The sequence below is a fragment of the Nelumbo lutea genome, chromosome 7 (genome assembly GCF_056320005.1).
Source record: "Nelumbo lutea isolate HS-2025 chromosome 7, American lotus-T2T, whole genome shotgun sequence".
In the NCBI taxonomy this organism is placed as follows: domain Eukaryota; kingdom Viridiplantae; phylum Streptophyta; class Magnoliopsida; order Proteales; family Nelumbonaceae; genus Nelumbo; species Nelumbo lutea.
In genome coordinates this window covers 16466830-16493524 of record NC_142690.1, presented here as the reverse complement: position 1 = coordinate 16493524, position 26695 = coordinate 16466830, and the positions used below count along the sequence as shown (strand labels likewise).

At 39.8% G+C, this 26695-nt stretch overlaps 2 protein-coding genes and 3 long non-coding RNA genes across 7 annotated transcripts; 3 read left to right on the top strand and 2 right to left on the bottom strand.

The window, feature by feature from the left end:
* The first annotated feature begins 6320 nt into the window (after positions 1 to 6320).
* Positions 6321 to 13312, top strand: LOC148845340 (uncharacterized). Of its 2 annotated transcripts, XR_016102579.1 has the most exons (3): positions 6321 to 6522; positions 6585 to 6646; positions 12550 to 13312. It is a non-coding gene; the product is annotated as an uncharacterized LOC148845340 (long non-coding RNA). The 2 variants fall into 2 exon arrangements; XR_016102578.1 differs by having other exon boundaries at positions 6321 to 6646.
* LOC148845342 (uncharacterized) lies at positions 6767 to 8258 on the bottom strand. Its single transcript, XR_016102580.1, has 2 exons — positions 7274 to 8258; positions 6767 to 7195 (listed from the first exon to the last, which is right to left on the bottom strand). It is a non-coding gene; the product is annotated as an uncharacterized LOC148845342 (long non-coding RNA).
* LOC148845341 ((3S,6E)-nerolidol synthase 1-like) lies at positions 8656 to 13030 on the bottom strand. Its single transcript, XM_088956187.1, is given in 7 exon segments — positions 8656 to 9321; positions 9748 to 9996; positions 10396 to 10534; positions 11441 to 11659; positions 12056 to 12428; positions 12544 to 12811; positions 12899 to 13030. Coding segments are annotated over 7 exon segments (1602 nt in total). The 5' UTR covers positions 12956 to 13030; the 3' UTR covers positions 8656 to 9024.
* A 3179-nt stretch (positions 13313 to 16491) lies between the features above and the next one.
* Positions 16492 to 20706, top strand: LOC148845339 (alpha-terpineol synthase, chloroplastic-like). Of its 2 annotated transcripts, none has more exons than XM_088955327.1 (7): positions 16492 to 16629; positions 17052 to 17313; positions 17843 to 18221; positions 18775 to 18993; positions 19312 to 19450; positions 19543 to 19791; positions 20242 to 20706. In XM_088955327.1, exons 1-7 carry the CDS (start codon positions 16519 to 16521, stop codon positions 20530 to 20532), a joined length of 1650 nt encoding a protein of 549 aa, XP_088811453.1. In that variant the 5' UTR covers positions 16492 to 16518; the 3' UTR covers positions 20533 to 20706. The 2 variants fall into 2 exon arrangements, with proteins under 2 accessions (XP_088811453.1, XP_088811454.1); XM_088955328.1 differs by having other exon boundaries at positions 20336 to 20459.
* An 865-nt stretch (positions 20707 to 21571) lies between these two features.
* On the top strand, positions 21572 to 25167 carry LOC148845338 (uncharacterized). Its single transcript, XR_016102342.1, has 3 exons — positions 21572 to 23790; positions 23860 to 24305; positions 24378 to 25167. It is a non-coding gene; the product is annotated as an uncharacterized LOC148845338 (long non-coding RNA).
* Positions 25168 to 26695: the final 1528 nt, after the last annotated feature.

Here is a 26695-nt window from a genome sequence, read left to right as displayed (position 1 = left end):
TCAACTTAAGGTGGGATGTTTGATAGAATTCGGTCCTCTATCATATCGATTTGGTCACCATACAATCTCCAATATACATGGAAAGATTTTACTAAAATATTCTCTAATATAATCTTACGAGAAACCATTTATTTTTATTTATTTAATAAGTATGTTTACCTAAGTAAAATACTTGCTGAGTAAGTAAAGTTCCAGCATTCTTGTATGATACAAGAGAATTGATACTCTCTGATATCTTCTGTATCTTGTAAATATTTCTTTCCATAGTATATAAATATTATATTCTCAACTTCAATCAATGGGTGATTGAGAATTTAAGTAGCAAATTAAATTTCGAAAGCTTCAAAATGAATACCCTTCTCATATACCAATAAGGCATGCATGCATAAAAATCTAGACAATCCACTAAGCCATGGTTTAGAGTTTAGACCCAGCGGTCTTAATGACCGCCACTATAGTGATAGCGGTTTTAAATAGACTGCCGCCCACATTGGGTTTGGGAATAGATGGCGATCTTAAATAAAGGGAGAAACGTTGTTCAAATGGGAAACCTTGTTCCTTTACGATTTTCTGTTTTTTTATTAGTTGATCACGATTTTCTGTTTTTATTTTTATTTTTTTCTATCATTCGTTGCAAAACTGATACTTTGGACGTAGTAGAACGACATGATCTAGTCAAACACAGTGCATTCTAGGAATGGTAATGATAGTGGTGCCTTGCTAAATTTAGGCACTCAGACCAAATCTTTTTGGCTCTTTGTAGTCAAAACAAATTCCTTCGAGATCACACTATCTTAGATTTTAACATTGAAGGTCCTTGGTAATTTCAACGTTGAATCAATTCTTAAGTTCTATTATATGAAAACTGACTAGTTGGTGGACTTTTCTACTAGAATTTGAAGTGGTAAACTTAGGGTAGAATATGTATGAAGATCAACTGGGAAATGGGTTTGACTTATTATGTTTACTTCCATATGGCCCATCCAACAGCATAAAGGTCTTTCCATCTATTCTTTGATATGATACCCTGGTTGAATCATGACTGATATTTAATAGAGAAGTATTTACTCTGTGTATGATAAAAAATACAAAAATATTTTTAAGGGTATCATATATATAATTCTCAATCCTTTGAAATTGGAATCAGAATTAGAATGATTTATTTCCATTGTCTATTTGATTTATATAGGAATTGGAATGTGAATTAAAATAAGTTGGAATGGGATTTCATTCCCAAGGGAAGAGGAGAGAATGGTCATTCTTTCAAAAGTCATGCTAGGAAGGAGCCCTCTTGGGTAGGAGCTCGTCTCGGCAAGGAGATCTCCTCAGAGGTCAAAGGTCGGCTCAAATGTACGAATTGAGCAAAGAAGTCTGAGGTGGATTTATATGTCTCCGACATGATTCATATCCTTTGAGATAATGGTAAGATGGTGTTCTCCAAGATGAAGCCAAGACCGTGATTTTACAATTGTATTAGTTTTGTTCATGCCAATACTAGTCAAGCGTATTAAAATCCTATCTCATTATTCTCTTTTTTTATTATTTTAGACTCTCCAACTAACAAGAAAACCTAAAAATCCTCAGTGCCCCAAAACCCTCCTCTTTTCTCCCACACACAACAAATTCAAGCCAAATATTGAGCAAGATAGACAATCAACTATAACTATATTTTAGATCATAAATATCAAGTAAAAATATGTGTGTCCATTATGTTGTGTGCCATTGTTACACAAAGCTCAGAAACATAGATTTGAATGACACAAGAAAACAAGGCAAAACATTGATAATTAAAAATGTAAAAAGAGAAGAAAAATTGAACACACAGATTTATGTGATTCGGCCATTGGCCTATGTTTATAGGCGATGGAGCAGAAGTCCACTAAAGAAAATCGTAATGAAGGATACAAGCACCAATAAGGTAGGGATACATATATAAGAAAAAGGGATATATGCATTCACTCTTTATAATGATATTTAATTTTAGAGAAAATTTCATATTAATACCCTGTACTTTGGGTCTAGTGCCACTTTGGTTCCCAACCTTAAAACGTGATAATTTAGTACCCAAACTTTCAAAATGTGCCAATCTAGTACCTGCCATTAACCAGCCCATTAACCGGTTGTTAAGTGTCATTTGAAAAGACAAAAATACCCTTTAAGTGTCATCTAATTCTCTTTATCTACCATCCAAATGTTGACAAAAAATGAACAGTCCCAAATCATTGCCTCTTCTATTCAAGAAAGTTGGGATCACCATAATGCCAATTGAGATGTAATCCCAACTTTCTTGAATAGAAAAGCAAGGATTTGAGACTGTTCATTTTTTATCAACAAATGGATAGTTGATAAAGAAAATTAGATGACACTTGAAGGGTATTTGTGTCTTTTCATATGTCACTTAACAGCTGATTAATGGGCCGGTTAATGACATGTACTAGATTGACACATTTTGAAAGTTCGGAGACTGAATTATCGTGTTTTAATGTTCGGGGACCAAAGTGGCACTAGGCCCAAAGTATAGGGTACTAATTGGAAATTTTCCCTTAATTTTATAACTAAACCAAAGTGCAAGTATCTGCTTTATGCTAGTACAGATTTATTGTTTTGTTCTAATGTGAGTATAGGAGTATTGTACTAGTTCAAATTGGCCCTAGCTACTTCTTTAAAGTCACCATACGTCTGTTTGGCATCATTGTTGTTGCTCCAGAAAATGGCACCACATCAGAAAAAACAGTGCTTCAGGAAACAACCATTTGTTTAGAACAGTTTTTCTATATAAAACGGTTCTCCAAAATATGCCTTGGAATTCGGGAAGGCATGGCTTTGAGTAATGTCAAATTTGACGTTTGTTGGAACTACATCTCGTTGCTGCCAATAGGGCAGTGATGTTGCACTGGTTAAAGGATAACAATGCAAAAAACGTGTTCTGCACCTAACAGAAAAAGTTGTTGTCCTGCCTGACAGCAACAATTCCAAATTAAGAAAAAAAAAAAAAACTCCATTTTGTCAGAAAACGTTGCTTCCAACCCATGCCAGTATGTGATGGAAGATGCCGATGTGCCATAGTGTAGCAATTATTAATACGGATCTGCAAGTCACAGTATACTGGTAGGGTCATCCATGTTTCCAATGAAGGCTGTAGGGTCCCGTGCTAAGGGTATTGTGAGCAGATCCAGACTCAGCAACTATATACCTACTACATGCTTCAATGCAAAATGAACTGGAAGTTTCATGGTTAAAAGAGTATAAGAATAGTAAATAGCGAAAAGGGAGTCTGGAAGAATGAAAAGAAGAATAATTGGTTATGACTAGATCCGAAGAAAATCACAAGTTGAAGCATTGATATGAAGACTTGTGTGATACACGAGCTTCTATTTAAAAATGTATTGTTCAAGAGAAAAATTAGTGGAGTTTTTTTCTTTTTCTATTTATTGAGCTTCTATTTTATTCCTTTTTATATACCTTCCTTATTAGTAGGGACCTATGTGATGCACGGGAAAATCTACAAGATTTAATAATTTTATTTTTCATTTAATATTGATTTATAAAAAATAATTATTGTGAATTGAATATAAATAAATATTTTTTTTTAATTTTAAATTTATTAATTATTTGTAGTAATTTTAATATTTTTTATTCTTTTTATTATTTTAAATGAAATTTTAATTAATTTAAATAAATACAAATAATTATAAAACTAATGTTTTTATTAATTACACTAATAATAAACAATTATATAGAAATGACAACGGGGTGGGTTTGGTAGGGCATTCCATCCCTTTCCCTGCCCCATAGTCAAGACACTCTACCCCATCCTCGCCTCGTCCTTAGTGTCATGCGGGTTCAGGGCAAGGTAACCACTCCTCAATGTCGGGCGAGTTTAGGGGCAAGACACCCCACTCCTCATCAAGGATGGAGAATTCTCGAATTTCCCTGCCCCATCCCTAGTATTGGGCGGGTTCAAGTAAATGTGTAAATTGGGTCATGTTGGGTCGACATGACACGACCTGCATATGGCCCGCACAAAGTGCGAGTCGTGTCGTGATGGCCCACAAGGCGCCCTGGGCTGTGTCTCCCTCCTCTAGGATAATTTGGGGGATCGGTTCGGCACAACCCACGACCCGAGCTCACATAGGCTCGTGCTATGTCGTGGGTCAGGCTAATCCTTGGGCCAGACCTTAGGGCAGGCCATGCCGCAACCAAGCCAAGCTTAAGGCAAGGCACCCACTCCCCGTCCAAAGTTTTTAAAATTGGACTGGATAGGGAACAGTTCTGGGGTCGAACAGTCCGATTGTTCGGTCCGAATGGATGACCCGCTCTGACAAAAAAATAAAAAATTAGAAAAACAAAAAAATGCCAAAAACTGCTGTCTGGGTTGACGGTTCGACTGCCCAGGTTAGCGGTTCGCTAACCAAATAAACAGATTTTGGACACAAAGCGGTTTTGAGGTGAAACGGTGTTTGGTTCCCAATTTTTCAGGTCTAAGCATCTGGTTTGATCCAATTTTGAAAACACTATCCCCGTCCACCCCATGTTTAATTTGACGATAAAAATAATAAAAATGATATATTGAGTATCAACCACACAATAAATTTTTAAAATGTATTAAATTATCTTTAATATTCAGAAATATAATTTTATAAAAATTTTTATTGTAATTGTATAATTTCTAAAAATTTGTTTCTATCTTCCCCTACTAATTAATTACCACCAAACTCATCTTCTTACTTCAAAATTAAGCCCTAGAATTCTCCACAGTCTTCAGTTTTTTCATATATATACATAAGAAATAAGATCATTTTAATGGATCCCCTACAAATTTTCCTTTTAGTATCATCATAACATGCATCGGCCTACCATATTTAAATTTAACCCTATGCATTAATTGCGTCGACCGATTCCTATACCAAAAGGAAATTATCCCCTTCAAATAAAAGGCCTATGGCTTGTTTTAATTGTCAAATACCATGAAATTATTCAAATAACATCTGCCATTAAAAACGTGTTAACTTTACGGATATGGCCTTTCGGAGGGCTTAAAAAAAGAGTTGGGGTCTTCTCCCAACAATACACGTTCTAACCATCATGTGATTAGAACGGTAGGGCCCACCATGTATATGCGTGAAATGTGGTGTATGGCATTTTGTTGGTAGGTTGTTGGAATTACATACAGCAGATGATCCGTACTAAAATACAGAGATGAGCGATGTTAACCTTTTATAAAGGGAAAATGACGGTTCAGCCAGCTCAGGGTCTGAATTTGTAAGCCCAGAGTACTTTTGGGGTTAGGTGTTAGTAATTCATAGGCGAGCTTTGATGTATATTCGGGTTGGGTTGGGTTGGTTTACTGTGGTTTTTTCAATCGATTTAACCCGATCGGGTTATTTAAGATGGAAATCGAAATTGATTCAGTGTTAAGCAAAATCGACTTGGTCGGTTTGAGTCGGATTGGATTGGTTTGGGTTGGTTTCAACTCTAAGTTCATCCATGCCCCCATGGCAACCTAGTTTTCTGGAAATATATTTAAAACTGAAATATATATTTTATAATCGGTTCAGTTTGGGTCAATTTTGGTTTTTACACAAAAAAATCGAAACCGGTCCAAACTATCGATTTATGAATTTGTACAATCCGAAACCGACCGATACTGATAAAACCCAACCGACTCGAATTAGATCGGTCTAAATTAGTCGATTTAGTCGGATTGGACCTTCTTAGAAACAGTCTTTAACATTTTGAATATTTATAAATCTGCATTTAGATAAACATGTCCAATCGAAGAAACGTTCTCAACAGCATACGCTGTTGGACCAACAGTCAAGATTATCTTTATAAACAGAATAATAAATCCTACATCCATACCCACGGAACACTACCGCCGTATAGGGAAAATATCTCCCATGAATGATGAAAAGAGAATGGTGGGAAAGGATGTTAAAACAATTCCTCGTTAGATCGGAGCCCCCTAATATTGTGTTATGTATGTTCATGTCAAATGACAGATACACATACATCCTCCATCTACCTTAAATGACTCTTAAGGTTCAAACACTTTTCTTTTGATGTGAACGTACATGGGAAAAATGTTTTTTAATTTTTGGTAAGTTAAAGATATATTTTTCACATTGTAATGCTGACAAGCAAACTCATGTCAACCACGAGAAATACATAGGACAATGAAAATATCTAGCTTTGTAGGGGCTCTATCCATGCTGAGATCATTGGTTAGTTATTCATATGACATCACATGTTGTACGGAATTAACTGAATAATTTGATCCATACATTTCATGAGTTCATATCTGGCCCCCACCGCCTGGCGCCCCAAAAACGTTCCACACAATGGGAGGCTGCCAGCTGTCCTTCCACACACACTCCCCTCAGCGCCTGTAGAGTTAACGGAACGGCCGTTAGTTCTGAAGCAGCCCCAAAACCAAACTCTCGACCTGGACCTGTGCAACCTTGCACTACTCCGATCCGATCGTCTCCGGTGCCGATGACCATTGCGGCAGAAACACCGAAGGTATGAATCCGTCCCTCTCATCTCATCTCTCTCTTATAATTTACTTTTTTTTTTCGATTCAGAACAAAGGAGAGGTTTCACCCACCACCGACCATCTCCGGCAACCACCAGCAACAGTATATAGGTGTGCGTTTTTTGCTCTCTTCCATCTACTCTATTTTTTTTTTTTTTGTTTTTACATTTGCATTTTCTCCAAACTGTTACACTGATATATGTTGCCGATTTTTTCTTCTTACTCATCATATAAAACATGAAAATGGTAGCTTTCATTTCCTTAACTTTTTTTTAATAAAGAAGACATGATATTTTCACTCTTTAGAGTAGAGAGTCCAAAGTCCAAAGATTTGCGTTAAACTGGAGGTTGGTTTTGGCATCCTTGTGGTACTTAGCGACGGTAAACTGCCAAATCTCTTGGACATGTGGGCCATTCACATCTTCAATGGGTTGTCAGTCGCCGAGTAGCATGGCGGAAACTCCGTTGTCGAAGAGAAAGAAGGAAACCATGAGGGGAATCAGGAAGAGAAGAAGAGACTAGATTTTCATTCTCTGCTTTATGGGTTGGGGAAATACATAGAACAGGTTGGGGAAATGCAAATAAAAAAAAACTGAGAAAGAAGAGGAGAAAACGCACCTGTATAATGGTCGGGTGGTCGCCGGCCGGTGATCCTTCTTCCTGTTTTTTGTATTGAAAAAAATAAATTAAAAAATAAAGGATGTGAGAGGGAGATGAGAGAGAGAGACGAGTTCGCACCTACGATGTATCTGCCGGAACGGTCATCGGCACTAGAGATGATAGGATCGGAGGAGTGCAAGGTTGCACTGGTCCAAGTCGAGAGTTTGGTTCTGGGCGCTGATTGGGAACTAACGGCCATTCCGTTAACTCCACACGCGCTGAGGGGAGAGTGTGTGGGAGGACAGCTGGCGGCCTCCCATTGTGTGGGACGTTTTTGGGGCGCAAGGCGGTGGGAGGCAGATTTGAATTAACATTTCATGGGTTATGGGGATAATTATTTTCGAATGAGGGGTTAAATTTAGTTTCGATATCTGCTTGGCTTATAATGTGAGATCTATTTATCTATTTATCTATCTATATATATAATAAATCGGTCCATCTTATCTTGCTTCTCCTTGCTCCATTACTTCAATTCTGTATTTTTTTTTTACTCTCTCTTCTCTCCTTTTTATCACTCCCAATTTGTCATTTCAGCACTCTCTCTCTTCATTCTCTTCTTTTCCATTAAGTTCTCTCTCCCCCCACAAGTCACCATCTCTCATTTTCTATAGATGAGATTTCAAGCAAAAGAGAGGGGAATAAGGGGAATTCGAGCTTGACCTACTACTCCAACAATTAACTTAAGTTAATTTTCTGGGAAAATGATGGTTCAACACAGGGTTAGGATTTTTAGGCCCAAAGTATAGTTGTGATGGATGTCCCTTGGAATCCATGTCAATTCACGGGTGGGTATTGATGTATAAAGCATAGGTTTTTGACATTTTGGATGCAATGGAATTCAGAAATGTATATTTGGCTTATCGGTACTTTTCCATAATTTTCTTTAATGATGTTGACAGGAGCAACAAGACACCTGTCTCAATCCGGAAAGTTGGTGCAAGTGATAAGATCCATCTACGTGGTCCACACTCAAGCCCCCACGTGTCACTGAACAAAATGCTCTAGAAAGCCATTGATAACCCAAGCTGGTCCAACCTATTGATCCGATCGACCTGTTCACCATATGTCGGTGGCATACCCAGATGGCCAGATGCTAACAAGGACATCACTAAGAACTAAGAAGCTCAGGCCTGGCTCAGCAATCGTCTACTAATAGGATTAAATCTCCTCGGCATGAAGCCTCTTCTATAAATATAAATAGGTTATAGGTTAGGCAACCCCATAAAATGGTATACACATATAGCACTCTTCTTACCCTCACCTTGTCATTTTGCTTTCCTTGCGGACCTATTACCTACCTAAGAAATCTCCTCAGAGACACACCTCGAGACTCTCTTCCTTTCTTACAAAGTGCCTTGGGAAGCAGTTCAGCTCACCAAGCCTCCTCAACTAGATTTCTCTCTTCTTTCATTTGTCGCCCGATTTTAGACTACAATAGGTGTCACCCATGGACTCTCCAATTAACATCAAGCAAAAATCTATATATGCATCCATTATGTCGTATCCCATTGTTACACAAAACCCAGAAACATATATTTAAATGACACAAGAAAATAAGGCAAAACATAGATATTAAGAAACAAAAAAAGACGAGAAAAATTGAACATACATAGATTTACGTGATTCCGGCCCTTAGCCTATGTTTATGGAAGATGGAGGAAAAGAAGTCCATAAAAGGAAATCGTAACGAAGTATACAAGGTTGAACAACCTCTGACACCTAGAAAACCCTAATAAGCGTACGTAGCATATGCTGGATTAATTAATGAGGCAAATGTATAAGGTTGTTGCAGCTTGCGATTTGGTTTCTGAAGTACAACAGAATTGGTATCACCCTCGCAGAGGAATATTTTCAAAAAGCAATGAGTTAATATATTCCTCAAGGACTGGAAGGCGTCGATCGTCATCATAATCATACATCACAGATACCATCTTTGCAAAATTATGTATTGCCTCTATAAATGTTGGTGAGAAGGGGTTTGGTGAGAGGCATTCTTGGTTAAGCTGTTTCCATGAGTCTGAAATCATGCCAAGGACATGATTTCTTGCGCCTTCAATTGAAATTCCTTGGTGATTCTTCATGTAGCACTCTATGTATGATCCATCGTATCCTTCTTGGTTCTCATCCTGCCATTTTATTGATTAAGTTTAGCCTTTAGTCAGGCAATTAATATATCAATGAAACTCAATCTCCGTTTAAACAAAATTGTACCAAGCATCTCATATTTTTTTAATATGGTCATAAGTAGGCATGTTATGGGCTGCTCTCGAGCTTAGCTTCTGCCAAAATTTGAAGTCCTAAACAGTATAAAGCCAAGCCCAAATCCTGACACTTAATCAGGTTTCGTCTATATTTATATATATATATACAAAATGGGTTCACCTAATCACCTTAACCCAAACCAGACGCAATCCCTGATTAAGGTCAATTCAACCTCAACAGGAGCTCAGAACACTTTTGAAGAATAAGCTCACAATTCATTGCTTTTGGTGCATTAATGACTTGTATAAAACAAAGAAATGGTGATCAGATAGTATCAAACAGAACTGTACCTTAGCGCTTCCCAGGTCATCCCAGAGACGAAGAATGGATGCTGAGGAAGAGATAATGGCCGGAGCAGCGTCCAGATAGTCGACACTTTCTTTGGTAATGCCTTGGCCCAATAGAAAGAAAATGTGAATTAGCGCCACATGCACTCCAGAGCTAACGATTCCATTCTTCAAGTAGTCTGTCTCGTTTGGCAGCTGCCTGGAAGAAAACCATTTTGCCTCTACAAGAAATGCATTGCAAAGACTGGCCCACTGCATGCATCCAATACAATATTAACATGTAGGCTGTACAGTAGCCACATTTTGGATTTTTCCTCCAAAGCGAAGTAAAATCTACTTTGGTAGCTTTTATACCCAAAAAAAAAATATGGTTTTCAAAATAGTTCTATATAATTTTGATTTTGATTTTTGAGGGTATTTTATTATCAACCTCTTTTTCATTAATTAAAGAAGAAAAAACAAGAGATACAATGTGATAGACAATGAAGACCCATAAAAGTTTTAATTTTGACTTGTTTTTTATTTAATCTAAAAATAACAAAAGGAGGAGGTATGAATTATTATATATGGATAGATAGATAGATAGAGAGAGAGAGAAATAGAGAGAGAATGTAAAATTAGTGATCATGATCCAGGTCAAATGTTACCTACCGCCTTCTGCAGGGAGTTGATAGGGTTCCACCCAGTTTCTTTAAAGACCTTGGTGCATATTTCATTTGTAATGCCATAAAGTGCCTTAAAACACTTCCTCATGTACTTGGGAAGCGGTTCAGCAGCAACTAGTTCCCATCTGCATGTCAAATTCATCATACTAGAGTCAATGTAGTGAGGGCCATCATCGGAGACAGAGAGTACTGTTTGTGATGACTACTGGGGTACTTTGATGAGAGGGAAGTGATCCAAAGAATGTGAGGAAGGAGTACAAATGCAAATATGCAGAATGCAAAACCTTATATTTTATGTATTCGCATTTATACTCTTTAATTTCCAAACTGAGCCTTCAGGATTAGGTTAAAGGCACGGGTCAGAGTCCCTCTTGCGCTGTCGATCGGTCAATTCTTTGGTAACTTTTTGCAACATTCGGGAGATGCTGCAAAAAAGAGCAATTGGCCTAGAAAAATCAATACCCAGAGAAGACTTTAATTGGTGCACAATTTGAAATTAATGAGGCGATCAAGGGAGATTTGGTAGAGGCCTAGGGCGGGCAATCAAGACCAGTGACATTGGATCAGCATGCAGTGAGGATGTTCGAAATTGTTAGGGAAGAAATACCAATTCAGTGTCCTTTTTTAAGAGTAAGCTAAGGTATTTTAAGGAACAGATCACGCGTATTGTTGGGTATGGGTGGAGTGTCCTTTTTGAGTTTACATGTCGTGCGATACCTGATTAACACGCCAGTGTGGTGAAAAGACAAAATATCATATCAAACGTTACCTGATTAACACAATGACGTGTTCAAAAATCACTCGAGAGTTGTTGAACTGTTCTGCAACGCTGGTGGCAGGTATTCTGTTTTTTTGTTTTCTTGATTTAGATTAAGAGCCTGTTTATTTTTTCTTAACTAGGATTTTTTTTTTAACTTTAAGAAAAAAAATGATTATTCATTTTTTCACCTTTTAATAATATTTCCTATTTACTATCATTAAAATAGTGAAATTAAATCATTAAATGATAGCTAGTTGGGGGCATTTCTTACTTGTTGATTACTTCTGTGAAAATGACAAGTTCATCGAGTGTTCCATAAACATCAAAAATATCATCGATTATGTAGATAAGTGCAGTGGGTTTTGTTAGGTCAATCCTTTGCTCTGAGAATCTCGGATCTCTGAGAACCACCATGGACCACATGTACCATTTAACTGGTTGATTTCTGGCAAACTTCAACTCGTCTGACAAACCCAGATCTCTCCACCACCTAATAATATTGCAAATAATAGGATTAGAATACATCTAACTGTTGAAACAAACAAATAAAAGAACTAAGGTCCAGTCTGGTGCGTTTTTTAACAAGGGCTGTTGGTTGTTTGGAAGCCTACTAGTAATTCGTGTTTTCATCTTTTCTGGCTTGGCTGGGGAAATATCTATTTATCAAAAAATTTCAAAGCCAGTTTTGAACTATTTTCAGAAAACATCAAATGGAGTTTTTCAACATTTTTTGTCCCATTTTTGTGTGAAAAGACGTGTCTCCAACCAAACTGTCTATCGGCTTCAAAAAAAGTCCAGTAATTTTTTTGGCTATGAGATCTTCCGGAAAATCTTTTACAAAAGACTTGCAAAACGGCACCTAATTAAAACTATACCGGCCACTTACTGAGAAACCTGAGCGACTTCTTGGCGGTGCAGAGATTGAACAAGGTTGAATTCCACTTTGGACAGTTCTTGTAAGGAATTGTGTCACCAATATGAGCTTGAGAAATTCTTAACATAGCTTTTGACCTTGAAACTAGCCAAGCTTTTGTTAAAGGGGTGCTTTAGGGTATCTTCCACGGCTCTCGCCAGAGGTGGGTTGAGGTTCAACCTTGAAGCAGAAAGGTGTTTGTAAGCAAGCTCATTGGCTTCATCCAGTATGTCTTCACCGTATATTCCCAGGTGTGAAGCTTCAAATAAACTCAGCATTCCCCTTGTGTCTTCATTTAGTTCTGGTTTAAACCGACCCCTGTTGTCCCTGAACTTATCAAACACATCTGCTCCAATATTGTTGAACAGAAATTAGTCGAGCTTAATATAGTTCTATTCTACAGTTTTAATTATTTGGTTCAGGAAGAACAGGAGCTAGCCTAACGGCATTATAATTCTTACCTGTAGGCACACAGTACCCACCTTGTCTAAATAATCTGAAGCAAAGAGAGACGTCATGCAGACTGCCGGTTCCAATCTGATAAACATCTGAACCAAACCTTGTATACAACACACTTAACACAGTCCTGATCTCCTCTTCAAAATGGTGATCAATGCATAGTCGTTGCAGTGCATCGATCAAGGCCATGGACTCTAATGGGTCTTCTACTTTCAAGAGTAAGCCGCACAGCTCCTCGCATCTATTCCTGTGCTTTCCGCATATGATATCCTGCAAATAACGTAAGTGTCAGCTGCAAGGTTTTGGACAAATGATCAAGTTATGAAAAACAAACAAATATTAAACATATCGATTCACCTCCATGTAAAGAGCTGATGGGCTTTCCCAAGAAAGTAAGCTTCCCTTTTCAGTCATAAATTCACCACTAGATGCTTTGCAAGTAATGATGTTGAAAGCTTCTGCTGGGCCAAATATTGTGGACAATTTCAGGGAAGACTGATTTCTTGTTGTCTGGCTTGCATGCAACCTGCAGTTCCACCACCTTATAGGCTTTGGTCCATGGCTAGGCTACTGCTCCACCAATTTCGTTCTGGTGATCGGTTGGACTGTTGGCTCAGCAGTGATAATACTGAGGAAGGACATACTGATCCGCAGACTGCTTTGGGCAAGGGGGGATTTGGGTTGTAGTTGTGGGATCAGAGAGACTACTTTTGCTATGAAATGGGGGTAGAAGGATCATCTCAATTTATAGAATTATTTATTCTTCTTATAGATTTGTGGTGTAAATCAGAAATCTGCATTAAGCCTGTCATACTTTTCCGTATAAATAAAAGGGCTATCAGAAAAAGTGGCCCAGATGATGGGCAACATGACATGAAATGAAAGCAACATGATCCAACATCAACACTTGAAAAATACGCAGAGATTCTTCCCCAGACTGATCTCATATATTATCAGGTCCAGTCCAATATATGAGATCAGTCTGGGGCAGAAGAACAAATAGCTCAGTATAAGCATGGCTCCACGTCTGACTGCAGGTCTAGTCAATGAAAGTAGACCATACTTCAAGGACTCTCTCAAAACGAAGAGAGATGAAGATTTGGCTTTAAAATTAGGCAAATTCTATGGGAAGCAAATTTGTGTGAATAATGCCAATAGTGCGAAATTTTTGAATAGCCCTGATTAATTGGCAGGTACAACCTCGTGAAATGTGAATAGCCTGTCTATACTTTTCCCTAAAAATTAATATTATTTTGCTTCCTTTGATGTCTTTATCTGTATTTCTTCTTGTTTTATATTCTTCTTTAATAAAACTTCTGTTTTATTTATTTCAAAAGAATTAATGATTACTTTTTTTTTAATATAAGATAAAATTTAATTTATTAATAAAATGCAAAAGAACAAGAGAGGATAGATTGTAAAATGAGCGGGCCCTCACAAAAAGAGGAAGCCCAAGTCCCTCACCCACCCCAAAAGCCAGCTCAAAACAAAAAATTATACAAAAATAACCCGACTTAAAACGAGAAACCAATTCCAACTGCTAGTGTACATACACGTATATTCATGGACCCAAGGACTTTGCATGTCATCATGGATAATATTTAGGGCCCATTTGGTTCACAGATCAATCAGAATTAGAATCAAAATAAAAATTCTTTGAAATCAGAATGATTTATTTCCATTGTATATTTGATTCACATGAGAATTAGAATGTGAATAAAAATAAGTTAGAGTGGGATTTCATTCCCAAGGGAAGAGGAGAAAATCGTCATTCCTTCAAAGGTCATGCTAGGAAGGAGCCTGACAAAATGGTGGGAAAGGATGTAACTATTCCTGGGTCTATTGGAGCCCCTTAATATTGTGTTATGTATGTTCATGTCAAATGACAGATACAATACATCCTCCATCTACCTTAAATGACTCGTAAGGTTCAAAATCTTTTCTTTTGATGTGAACGTACATGAGAAAAATGTTTTTTTATTTTTTGGCAAGTTAAGATATACTTTTCCAAGCTTTCCATTCACACATTGTAATGCTGACAAGCAGACTCATGTCAACCACGAGAAATACATAGGACAATGAAACTATCTACTTTTGTAGGGGTTCTATCTATGCTGAGATCATTGGTAAGTCATCATGACATCACATGTTGTACGGAATTAACTGAATAATTTGATCCAGTTTTACATGCTGTGGATTTAATTGAATAATTTCATTTCACAACTTATTAGAACAGCTTATAGCTTTTTTTTACTTTTTTCTTTTATGATCACATTTATTTCTAACTAATAAAAATATCAGGATCCATACATTTCATGAGTTCAAATCTGCCCCCCACCACCTGGCGCCCCAAAAACGTTCCACACAATGGGGGACTGCCAGCTGTCCTTCCACACGCACACACTCCCCTCAGCGCGTGTAGAGTTAACAGAACGGCCGTTAGTTATGAAGCAGCCCCAAAACCAAACTCTCGACCTGGACCTGTGCAACCTTGCACTACTCCGATCCGATCGTCTCCGGTGCCGATGACCATTGCGGCAGAAACACCGAAGGTATGAATCCGTCCCTCTCATCTCATCTCTCTCTTATAATTTACCCTTTTTTTTTCGATTCAGAACAAAGGAGAGGTTTCACCTACCACCGGCCATCTCCGGCAACCACCAGCAACAGTATATAGGTGTGCATTTTTTGCTCTCTTCCATCTACTCTATATTTTTTTTTTTTTTTTGTTTTTACATTTGCATTTTCTCCAAACTGTTACACTGATATATGTTGCCGATTTTTTCTTCTTACTCATCATATAAAACATGAAAATGGTAGCTTTCATTTCCTTAACTTTTTTTTTAATAAAGAAGACATGATATTTTCACTCTTTAGAGTTGAGAGTCCAAAGTCCAAAGATTTGCGTTAAACTGGAGGTTGGTTTTGGCATCCTTGTTGTACTTAGCGACGGTAAACTGCCAGATCTCTTGGACATGTGGGTCATTCACATCTTCAATGGGTTGCCAGTCGCCGAGTAGCATGGCGGAAACTCCGTTGTCGAAGAGAAAGAAGGAAACCATGAGGAGAATCAGGAAGAGAAGAAGAGACTGGATTTTCATTCTCTGCTTTATGGGTTGGGGAAATGCAAATAAAAAAACTGAGAAAGAAGAGGAGAAAACGCACCTGTATAATGGTCGGGTGGTCGCCGGTCGGTGATCCTTCTTCCTGTTTTTTGTATTGAAAAAAATAAATTAAAAAATAAAGGATGTGAGAGGGAGATGAGAGAGAGAGACGAGTTCGCACCTACGATGTATCTGCCGGAACGGTCATCGACACTAGAGATGATAGGACCGGAGGAGTGCAAGGTTACACTGGTCCAAGTCGAGAGTTTGGTTCTGGGCGCTGATTGGGAACTAACGGCCGTTCCTTAACTCCACACGCGCTGAGGGGAGAGTGTGTGTGGGAGGACAGCTGGCGGCCTCCCATTGTGTGGGACGTTTTTGGGGCGCAAGGCGGTGGGGGGCAGATTTGAATTCACATTTCATGGGTTATGGGGATAATTATTTTCGAATGAGGGGTTAAATTTAGTTTTGATATCTGCTTGGCTTGTAATGTGAGATCTATTATCTATTTATCTATCTATATAATAAGACGATCCATGTTAAACTAATAGTTAATAATACATGTGTATGACATGTACCCTTTACTAGTGCACGTGATTAACATGTGCCCTTTAGGGTAGTTAGATATAGACATGTAAGTTGCTCATCCCAATGGCCAACCCCTTTACACTACTTATTAGACACTTAACTTTTTTAAGAAACTAGTAGTTAATAATACATGTGAATGACATGTACCGTTTACTAGTACACGTGATTAACATGTGCCCTTTAGGGTAGTTATATATAGACATGTAAGCTGCTCATCACAATGGCCAACCCCTTAGCCCTTTGCCTTCAAAGATTCCTTGTTGAAACACCATTCCCTTCATTTCAATGAATGAGAGAAAGAAAATGGACGAGCTTCAACAACGGAGACGATCTGCCAATTACAAGCCCAACATCTGGGATCACGATTTTGTGCAGTCCTTAAGTAGTGAATACTGGGTTAGCAGCTTTATATATGTTTGGTTGATCTATTACTGTTACTGTACAAATACATTGTTTTGAAAAAACATCTAAGCCCAAACACGACCAGAGACTGAATTTAATTCCAGTGATTTCCATATGAAAGTTTCTATTCCTCCCTGTTTTGCCCCTCAGGCTCCATTTGGGAAGAGTGCGAAACCTTGTATATATATGGTATTTCTAAATCATGCATGTATATTTGCATTGTACATATTCTCTGTAAGTGTGCTCTTCCCAAACTGAGCCTCAAGAAAATTAAATTTCTCTGAATTTTTAATATAATCAAGCCCTTTCTGATAATTTATCCTAGGATTTAATTTCCAATGGATTATGAACGATTCCTTCTGTTTTTTGATGGAATACACCTGGATTAAAACATTGAATTATACTCTATTATGAAGAAAGACACGTACAAAGAAGGAGTTCAAATGTTGAAGGAGAATTTGAGGGAGACTTTTGAGGATAAAGACTTGAAGCCATTGTCTCAGCTCGAACTGATATATGATCTGCAAAGGTTAGGTGTTGGATACCTATTTGACAAGGAGATCAAAAGATTCCTCGACACAGTATCGTCCATCCACATCTCTGAAGTAGGAACTTCCCTTTATGCTACAGCTTTACGCTTTAATCTCCTCAGACAGCATGGTTATTATGTCAATCAAGGTAGACATCAAACACCAATTTACTAATGGATTTTAATCTTACTAGAGATTAAATTCAATGGGGGTTTGATTGGTTAATTACATAACATATATTTTGGAAAATATTTTCTTATACTAAAACTAATTTTCAACTTGTCCCACATTGAAAATTAATTAAATATGTTTTGAATTTTTAAATAGAAGTTTATTTACATTTCTTAGAAATATAAGAGGAGAGAGTATGGAGGCTTGCTACCTTGTAATGCACCCATGCGTGTGTGGCACAACCATGTTTTGCTTGCACATGTGTAAGGTGGCTTTGACTTTTGGTGTGATGCTCAACAATCACGATTTGATTAGGTGTGATCAAGAGGCACTATTCAAAATTAACAGTCATAACTATTCAAAATATAACCTTTTGAAGACAGCCTAGTTTTTGTGTTCCCAATTTCCATCAATTATTACTATGACATTTTCTATCCCAGAAAAAAGTGATTAACTATGTTGGATGAAAAACTTGCAAAGTGCATGATTGAATTGACTAAATGCAGATGTTTTCAAAAGCTTCATGGATGAGAATGGTAGTTTCATGGTTAGCATTTCCAAGGATACAAAGGGAATGCTTCACTTGTACGAGGCCTCTCACCTTGCTTTGGAGGGGGAAGCATTCCTAGACGAGGCCCAAACTTTCACAAGAAGAAATCTCATGAACCTCAGAACAAAGGTAGAGTTCGGAGATGACCTAGCTGAGCAAGTGGCTCGTGCATTGGAGACCCCTTTGCACCGGAGAGTGAAGTGGTCAGAAGCTAGGTGGTACATCAGCGAATGTGAGAGACGAGGTCAGATCAACAAAAATTTACTTCAACTAGCCAAATTGAACTTCAACATGGTGCAGGCTATACATCAAGAAGATCTCAAAGAGGTTTCAAGGTAAGTGCGTATGATTAATATGTTAAAATAATTAGCAATCAATATTATGATGGTGCAACCAATTAATTTATACATGGTTTACAACCCAACTTAATCCACACGCAAGACAATCAAGCAGGGAGCTGTGTTGAGCAAAATATAGAGATAGACCAGGATATCAGAGAGGTTGGTCTATCACTTCTTGTTTTTTCTTCGTTATTTAACAGCCACTCGCCTTGGTTGAAACAATGGTACCTCTTAGTCATGACTCATGATGGTGACATGTCAACTGCAACTGATGCAGTAACGTGCTTAGGTGAGATTGATCTATCATTTCTTCCCATCTGGACGGTCTGACTGGGAAAACTGGTGAGAACCATTTTAAATGACTTCACACATGCCCTTCCACAGATGGAGGGTATGCAAGTCTAACTGGGTCAAACAGGCCATATATTAAATGCACATGTTTTACCCAAATCAACAACCATTAACATAAGTCATGAGGAAACCTACATACATCTTTCTTACTTTTGCATCCTGACTTAGTTTGTTTAATTGCCACTGATGCGTACAGGTGGTGGACGAATCTTGGACTTGCACAGACATTAAAATTTGCAAGGGATCGATTGGTGGAGAGTTTCTTATGGACTGTTGGAGTGTCTTTCAGGCCTCAGCATGGATTTCTCAGAAAATCGCTTACCAAAGTTATTTGTTTAATTATGTTACTTGATGATGTGTACGACATTTATGGTTCACTAGACGAATTAGAGCAATTCAGTGATGCCGTCAATAGGTTAGTCGATCTAAAGACCCTTTTATGGGCTGAGTGCGAGATTAACCGATGTTGTTTGGCAAATCTTTTTTGAAAGATCTTTTTGTAAAAAAAAATTTAAATTTATTTTATATGAAAAACTTGGCAACCGACACACGCGAAAAGACATGTACTCGGCGGGACCTTTAATTTAATTTAATTTGGACTATAATTTAGTTACCTTCAGCCATGCTTGGCCCGATTGACCTGCTGATCGATATTTTCCGGATACCTTTAATGGTTCGATCTATTTTTATGATTTTACTAATTATTATTTCTTTTCACTGAAATTATTTTCAGGTGGGATGAAATGGAAATAAAACACCTTCCAGATTATATGAAGTCTTGTTTCCTAGCTTTATATAATACAACTAATGAAATTGCTTGTGAAATTGAGAAACAACAAAAGGTGAACATCATCGCCTATCTTAAGAAAGCGGTATGGATTAATTCTTATGTTGAAATTAAATTTGCTTGGTGGTTACGAATATTTTGGTCTCATTTGTTGATTGAAAGCTCTATTTGTCTTAGTGGGCAGATTTTTGTGCAGCATTATTATTGGAGGCAAGATGGTACAATATGAGATATTCACCATCCCTACAAGAATATCTAAACAATGCTTGGGTTTCATCATCAGGTGGTGTCTTACTGGTTCATTCACTTTTTGCTACAAGTGATGAGGTATCAGAAGAGGCAAAAGAATTCTTAAAGAAAAGTCCAAGTCTTCCTTACTGTTCATCTATGATTATTAGACTTTGCAATGATTTGGCAACTTCAAAGGTAATTATTCATGTGTCTTTAAAACCAATACTATTTGTTTAGGTGTTTGGCAATTCTTAAAGAAAATAAAGATAGGAAGCCAAAAAGATATATGCCCTAAAAAAGTTTATGAAAGCCTAAAATGGCTAAAAAATCCGGAAGCATGCTAACCAACTAGCTAGCTTAAGATGCATGCTAACCGGATAGTCTATATCTTTAAGGACAGGATTTCAAAAACTCACTAATCTTTTGACCATTTAGGCTGTCGGAAGATCTTTCTAAAAAGACTTGCCAAATAGTATCTTAGGTTGAATTTGGAAAGATTACAAATGCAAATCCTTATCTTTTGTACTATTTTGTATGTATTTATACTGTACATATTTGCATTTATACTCTTTCCAAACTGAGCCTTAATTTTTTTTTTTTTAAGTTTAAAGTAATAAACCTTTTTTATGTGGCATGCATTGATAGGAAGAATTAGAAAGAGGTGATGTTCCCTCTTCAATCCGATGTTATATGCTAGAAGCGAATGTTTCTGAAGCAGTGGCTTGTGAACACATAACAGGAATGGTAATCAAGACGTGGAAGCAAATGAATAGAGAATGCACCTCTCAAGTTCCTCATCAACACAAAACGTTCCTTGATATCACCTTGAACATAGCTCGAGTTGCACATCTCATTTACCAATATGGAGATGGGATTGGGATTCAAGACCGTGAAACCAGAAACCATGTGAAATCTTTGTTGATTGAACCCATTTAAATTAAGTATTGCAATATAGTGGTTGTTATTATATATATAATAAGAACAAGTTATACAGCAGTTGATGTAATTTTTCTTGTTTGTTTCTTTTGCATGTTTGTATATTTCTTTTACAGTCGGTAAGATTACATGTGATTGTGCCATTGAGCATTACAAATCAATATAAAAATTCATTTGTGCATGTCTTCTTATTATCATCGTAACTGAAGATATCAGAGACTATCAATTACCTGGAAAATATCCTCCTGTAAGCTTGCTTACATGCTGATAATTAACACTACTCTTTCCCTTTTGCCTCTCTCTTTACCCTGGTAACTTGTTTCACACATGAATTAATGCTGGAACCTCACTTACTCGGCAAGTATTTTACTTGGGAAATACTTTCCTGAATAAACATAATATTTATCCAGATAAATAAAATATATTAGAAAATATTTTAGTGAGATTTTTCCATATATATTGGAGAGATTGTATGGTGACCAAATTAATCGATTGATGGAGGACCGAGTTCTATCAAACATCCCACCTTAAGTAGAATTAGGAGTGAGAACATTCTACTTGCATCTAAGTTCAACAAAATGGTGGAGGAGGAACTCGGACCTTTAGTCATGACATCCGAAACTTGATCTTTGGATGAAATGAACTGAACACACAACTGCCCATTAGAGACATTATCCCATATAGTTAACAAGAAAATCAATTTCAATGTGTACAGTTTGGGCATGAAAAACTGGACTAATGCTAAGCTAAGTATGTCCAATATTGTCACACCATAACATAGGAACAAATGATAAAAGGAAAACCAAACTCTGAATTGGAGTGACTTTATCCAAATGATCTTAGCAATGGTATACTTGCAAGTTATTGCAACATTTCGACACTCAGTTCCCAGCTGGGTTTTGAGAGTCTGCACAAGAATACTTTGTGCTGGATCAATTCTTTGGTGCAACCACGATGAACCAGACCTCCTTTGAGAGTTGGATCTGTCAGCAAAGTTGCTCCCGTTGATCTGGTGTTGACGGGGACAGTCGGAGGAAGATAGAGGGAAGCGAGAGAGAGGTCGGAGGAAGGGGACGAGGGTAATATTGGGTTTTAAAAATTCATCTCTTTAAGCCTACACCCAAGCTCATTTCCCAAACTAGGAGGTGGAAAATTAGCCACCACTTCCCCAACAACATTTTGAAAATTAAAAATGAAAAGTAGTGTCTATATATGGGACTTGATGAGGCACAATCCGGCTACTCCCTGCTGGAGGTGATCTGGCTATCAGCAACGACGGGCTTAATGAATCTGCAAGAGATGAACCAGAGAACCCGGGGTGGTTTATCCGATGAGGTTGCTCCGATGCTTAAGTTAGCACTTGGTTGCGATGTGAAAATGATCTTAGATTGTAAGAGGGCTAGAGAGCAGAGATTACGCAACCCTCACCTCCAGGGGATGGAGCCTTTATATACTAGAGTCTCTGCGGGTTCCGTGGATTAGTTCTAGGATTATCACTGCGACAGGATCCGTTTCCGTGTTAATTTGGGGATAACGCTACCAACCGGTAAGGCTGACCATTTCTGCCTGAATCGGGGAGTGGGTAGATAATATTAGCCGTTACAAGGTACGATCCCGTAAGACGCGGAGTATGGTGACGAGATCCTCAGGGTTGCCATGCAGTGGTCGGTCAACATTGCCTGAGCTCGTGCTCTTTAGATCCGACCTGATATGAGTGCTGAAGTGCCTTGGGACCGAGGTGGTCCTGATGTGACTTTGCACCGGGGTAGACTTGTCCCAAGGTGGTCTGGTTATCCGAGCTCGATCCATTGCGGACTTGGCGTGTCAGACTGAGTTGTTGTCCCACTAGTTAGGTCGTGTCCACGTGTCCCCCTATTACCAGGTCGGGCCAAATCACCCTACATCAATTGCCCCCCACTCCCCGAGCCAGGGGTCCCGGCCCGGTGCGGAGAGTTCATGACGAGCCAAGTGGATTTGGTCTGAGGTTTAGGCAACTATTCAGACGAATCACTGGTCGGACTTGTTCGACCATGTGGTTCAACCAGAAAAAACCCAGATCGTGTATGTCTACGCATGGACGTCACGGGGTCTATAAACTCCGAGGACGTAAAAAAACATGCTAAACCGATTTCATCCTCGGGGGTCGCATAGCCGGTTTTTCTAGGAGCCGTTGGATCGATTTGATCTCGACAATTAGTTTTTGGACATAGCGGCTATAAATAGGGGGCCCGAGACTCATTTTTCTTGCCACAAACTCACAAGTCTCTGTTTTGAGGTCGCGTCGGAGTCCTTCAGCTCGCTGATTCCTTCTTCATTTTCCGAGGTCACACTCTTCTTGGTGAGTTTACGTTTTCTTGAGCTTGTTCTTCCTTTCTCTTCTAATCATGTCTAGCTCCAGTTTAGATAGTCTCTTAGGTACTTTTAGTGAGGTTGAAGGTGCCGAGGTACAAACCGCGGCCCCTGTTGGGGAGGCTGGCTCGTCGCTGGGCGACTCCCCCCTTCGGTCTTTGGAGGGGACTTCGGTGCCCGAGGTTGAGCCATCTCGGCTCGGGGAGACCGAGGTTCGGGAAGAGGGACCATCCTCTAGAATGGAGGCCCCATCTTCTTCCCGAGGTCAGGACCTAGACGACTTCGGTCCCTCTACTATGACCTCAGATAGACTGATGTGTTTAGTAGCTCACTATCGTCTTCCCGATAACTTAGTCTGTAGTATACCTCTAGGTCAATATCCTTGGGCTCACGATCACCATGAGCTCGTGGTCTTTGAGGAGTAGCTCGCTGTCGGGCTGTGCTTTCCGCTTCACCCCTTCATTGTGGAGGTAGTTAAATTCTTTAACATTACCATTGACCAAATTCACCCGAACTCTATTCGGAACATAGTTGGTACCATCTCCCTATTTCATGAGTACGACCGTCCTTTGTCCTTAGACACCTTCAGTTCAATCGGTTCGATTAAGAAGAACTCTACTTGTTTGCACGGGGACGTCAGACAAAGCTATTACGTCTCTCCTCGGCCTGGGTTCAAAATCCAGTTCGGCAGTCTGAACAAGGTTCCGGCCTGGAAGAGAAAGTACTTCATTGTCCGGATTCCTAAAGGGTGGTCCTTTCCAACTCACTGGAGGGTGGCTATCAAGGATCACGGGGTGAGATTAGATGCAGAAACTAGGGCAGTTATCAACTCGTGGAGGGACCTCGGCCTCAAGATGAAAGATTTCTTGGCCAAGGAGAAGCTTGTGCGAGCTGGTCTGAGCCCTCCTGGTAGGTTTCCACCTTGGTGTTTTACTTTAAGGTTCTTTTTAGTTCGTGGCTAACCTTTTACTCTTGCAGTTACCATGCCGAAGGTCGATGCTGAGAACCTTCTCAAGAGATCTCAGAGAGGGAAGAAGAGGAAGGCTTCAAAGAAGCTTTGCCGGGAGGCCGATCCTTCAGCCCCTACCCCATCCGAGGTCCTGGCTGTGGAGCCAATCTCTGTCGAGCTCCCTAAGGAGGAGGTTTGTCCTCAATCCCCCGTAGTGGACCTGGATGATGACCAGGAGGAGGATGCTCGGTCTCATGAACCGGGGAGCACTTCAGTACCCGAGCAGGAAAGCGTCCAACCTCACAAGCCAGAGAGCACTTTGGCACCGAGGCCCAAGTCCTCCAAGGAGAGCATAATGACTCTTCGGGTCGGAATGTGAAAGAGCAGGGATGCCATCTTTCCTGACGAGGTCGCGGAGTGGGCTGACATGTCTATAGCCATGCTCGAAAGCCGAGCTGTCGGTTACTGTATGGTGGTAAGTATCTTACTTTATATTTTATTTTCTTGTCAATTTTTCAAATGTACTTACCTCGGTTTTCTTTGCTAGGTGAACTCTGCCATCCATTCATTGATGTGCCAATCTGAGATCCGCTTGAAGCAGGCTCAGGATGCTGAGGAGAAAGTACGATAGCTTCACCGCGACCTGGACATAGATCGGGGTGAGGTACTTTGGGCCAAGAAGGGAGCTGAAAGCCAAAAGGAACTGATCTTGGTCTTGACCAAGGAGAAGGAAAAGCAGCAGGAACAAATCTCCGCGATGACCGAGGAGAAGTTGAAGCAACAGGAGCTGATCTCGACAATGACCGAGGAGAAGGCGAGGCTTCAATGAGAAGTTGAAAATCTTGAAGCGATGGTTCAAGAGCGAACTAAGATCTTTGGGACCACCATCCAAGAGGCGCGGGTTGAAGAAAGAAGCGATGCCATCAAACGCTTCAAGGAATCCTCGGAGTTCCACGATCTCCAGGTCGAATATGGATCGAGCTCTTATCGTTCCGGGTTCAAACTGTGTAGGTACTTAGTGCGGCAGAAGTTCCCCGACCTTGATCTCGGAGTCCTCACTATGTCGGGCCTTACCCCCGAGGTGGCGAAAGCGACGAACGAAGAGCACAACTCATCAGAGGAAGAGAGTGACGACGAGGTCCAAGAGGCGGGCTCCTCGGGTCAAGAGGACGCGGGAGATCATATGGAGACCGATCCGACTGGCAGTCCTCAAGCATGATTCTGGCTTTCTCTTTTTTTATGTTTTGGATATACACCCCAAGGCCATTGAGCTCGGGTTACAATGAAATCTTTGTACTTACACTTTTCATTAATGAAATATGAACTTCTTTGAGTAATCCTTGTGTAAAAATATTCTAAGTATAGATAACTCCCGATTTGGGCAACAAGTGTATAGGTTACCCAAATTGTCGAGCTACCGACCTGGACAACAAGTAAGGATAACCAAAGTAAAAAATTTTTCTAAGTGTTTGTTACCCTGAACTGTCTACTTAGTAGGGGTAATTTTACATAGTTTACGCCGAGGTGAGCGACACTACTGGGTATATACCCGACCTGTTTTGCGCACATGCTACTCATTTAAATGCCGTTTGTCCCTTACAGGTCCAACCTGTTGTTATGCGCCGAAGTGGGTTAGACATCGTAGGGTTCATACCCAAGCTGTCTACGCCTTAGGCTTTAGAGGTAATTTGCCTATGCCAAAGAGGTGACTAGGACTTATCTGCCTATGCCGAAGAGGCGACTAGGACTTGTCTGCCCATGTCGAAGAGGCGACTGGGACTTATCCGCCCATTCTGAAGAGGCGACTGGACTTATAGGATGCCAAGCTCTTCTATTATCTCAGCATTTTAGTCCTTAGACTTCTGGGAGTGACTCGCAATCCGCTCACCAATTCGACGATCACAGGTAGTATCGCCTTAAATTGCTAATGTTCCAAGCTCGAGGTACCTGTTTCCCTTCTAAGGTTTCGAGCTCGTACATACCTTCCTTGAGTACCCGCTTCACTCGATAGGGACCTTCCCAGTTTGGTTCGAGATTACCTACACCGGGCTCAGGTGCCATAACTTTCCGAAGGATTAGGTCTCCAACATAGAAGTGTCGCTTCTTGATCCGGGCGTTATAGTACCGAGCCACTCTCTGATGGTAGGCTGCGGTTCGGATATATGCAAGGTCCCGTACTTCCTCTACCAGGTCGAGGTTGGTACGGAGCTCGTCATCGTTTGCTTCTTCATCGTATGCCTCCAGGCGTAATGTAGGTATCTCGATCTCGGCTAGGATTACCGCTTCCGTGCCATAGGTGAGGTTGAAGGGGGCTTCACATGTGGCAGTCTTGACAGTGGTTCGGTAAACCCATAGTACGCTGGGCAGCTTGTCTACCCATAGTCCCTTAGCTCGGGCTAAAAGAGCTTTTAATCCACGGAGTATAGCTCTGTTTGTGACTTCCCCCAAGTGTTCGCCACACAGGCCTTCATGAGTGTCAGAGAGAATGAGCTCAGCCTCTGAGGGTCGCAAGCAGCGCAAGTAGGGGAGCGTGTAGGATCTCCGGTACAGCCGTTTGTCTATCATGACGTACTTGGCTACCTGTTGCTCTACCCTTCTGGACGCATTGCAATCTACAGGGAGGGTTCCGTGAAGCAGGTAGCTTGCGAGTGGGTCAATCCAGCTCGGCTCGGTTTGTGTAACAGGAGCGACCTCTTCTGCCCCCCCCCCCCCCCCGAGAATGCTGGGATGAGGTAGGTTCTCTATGTACACGATCCTCATGGTATTGATGCTCGTGGTGGCTAACCGGGATAAGGCATCGGCATCAGCGTTCTCGAACCTTGGTATCTGCTTGATGAAGTATGATTGGAAGTTGCATAGAACTTC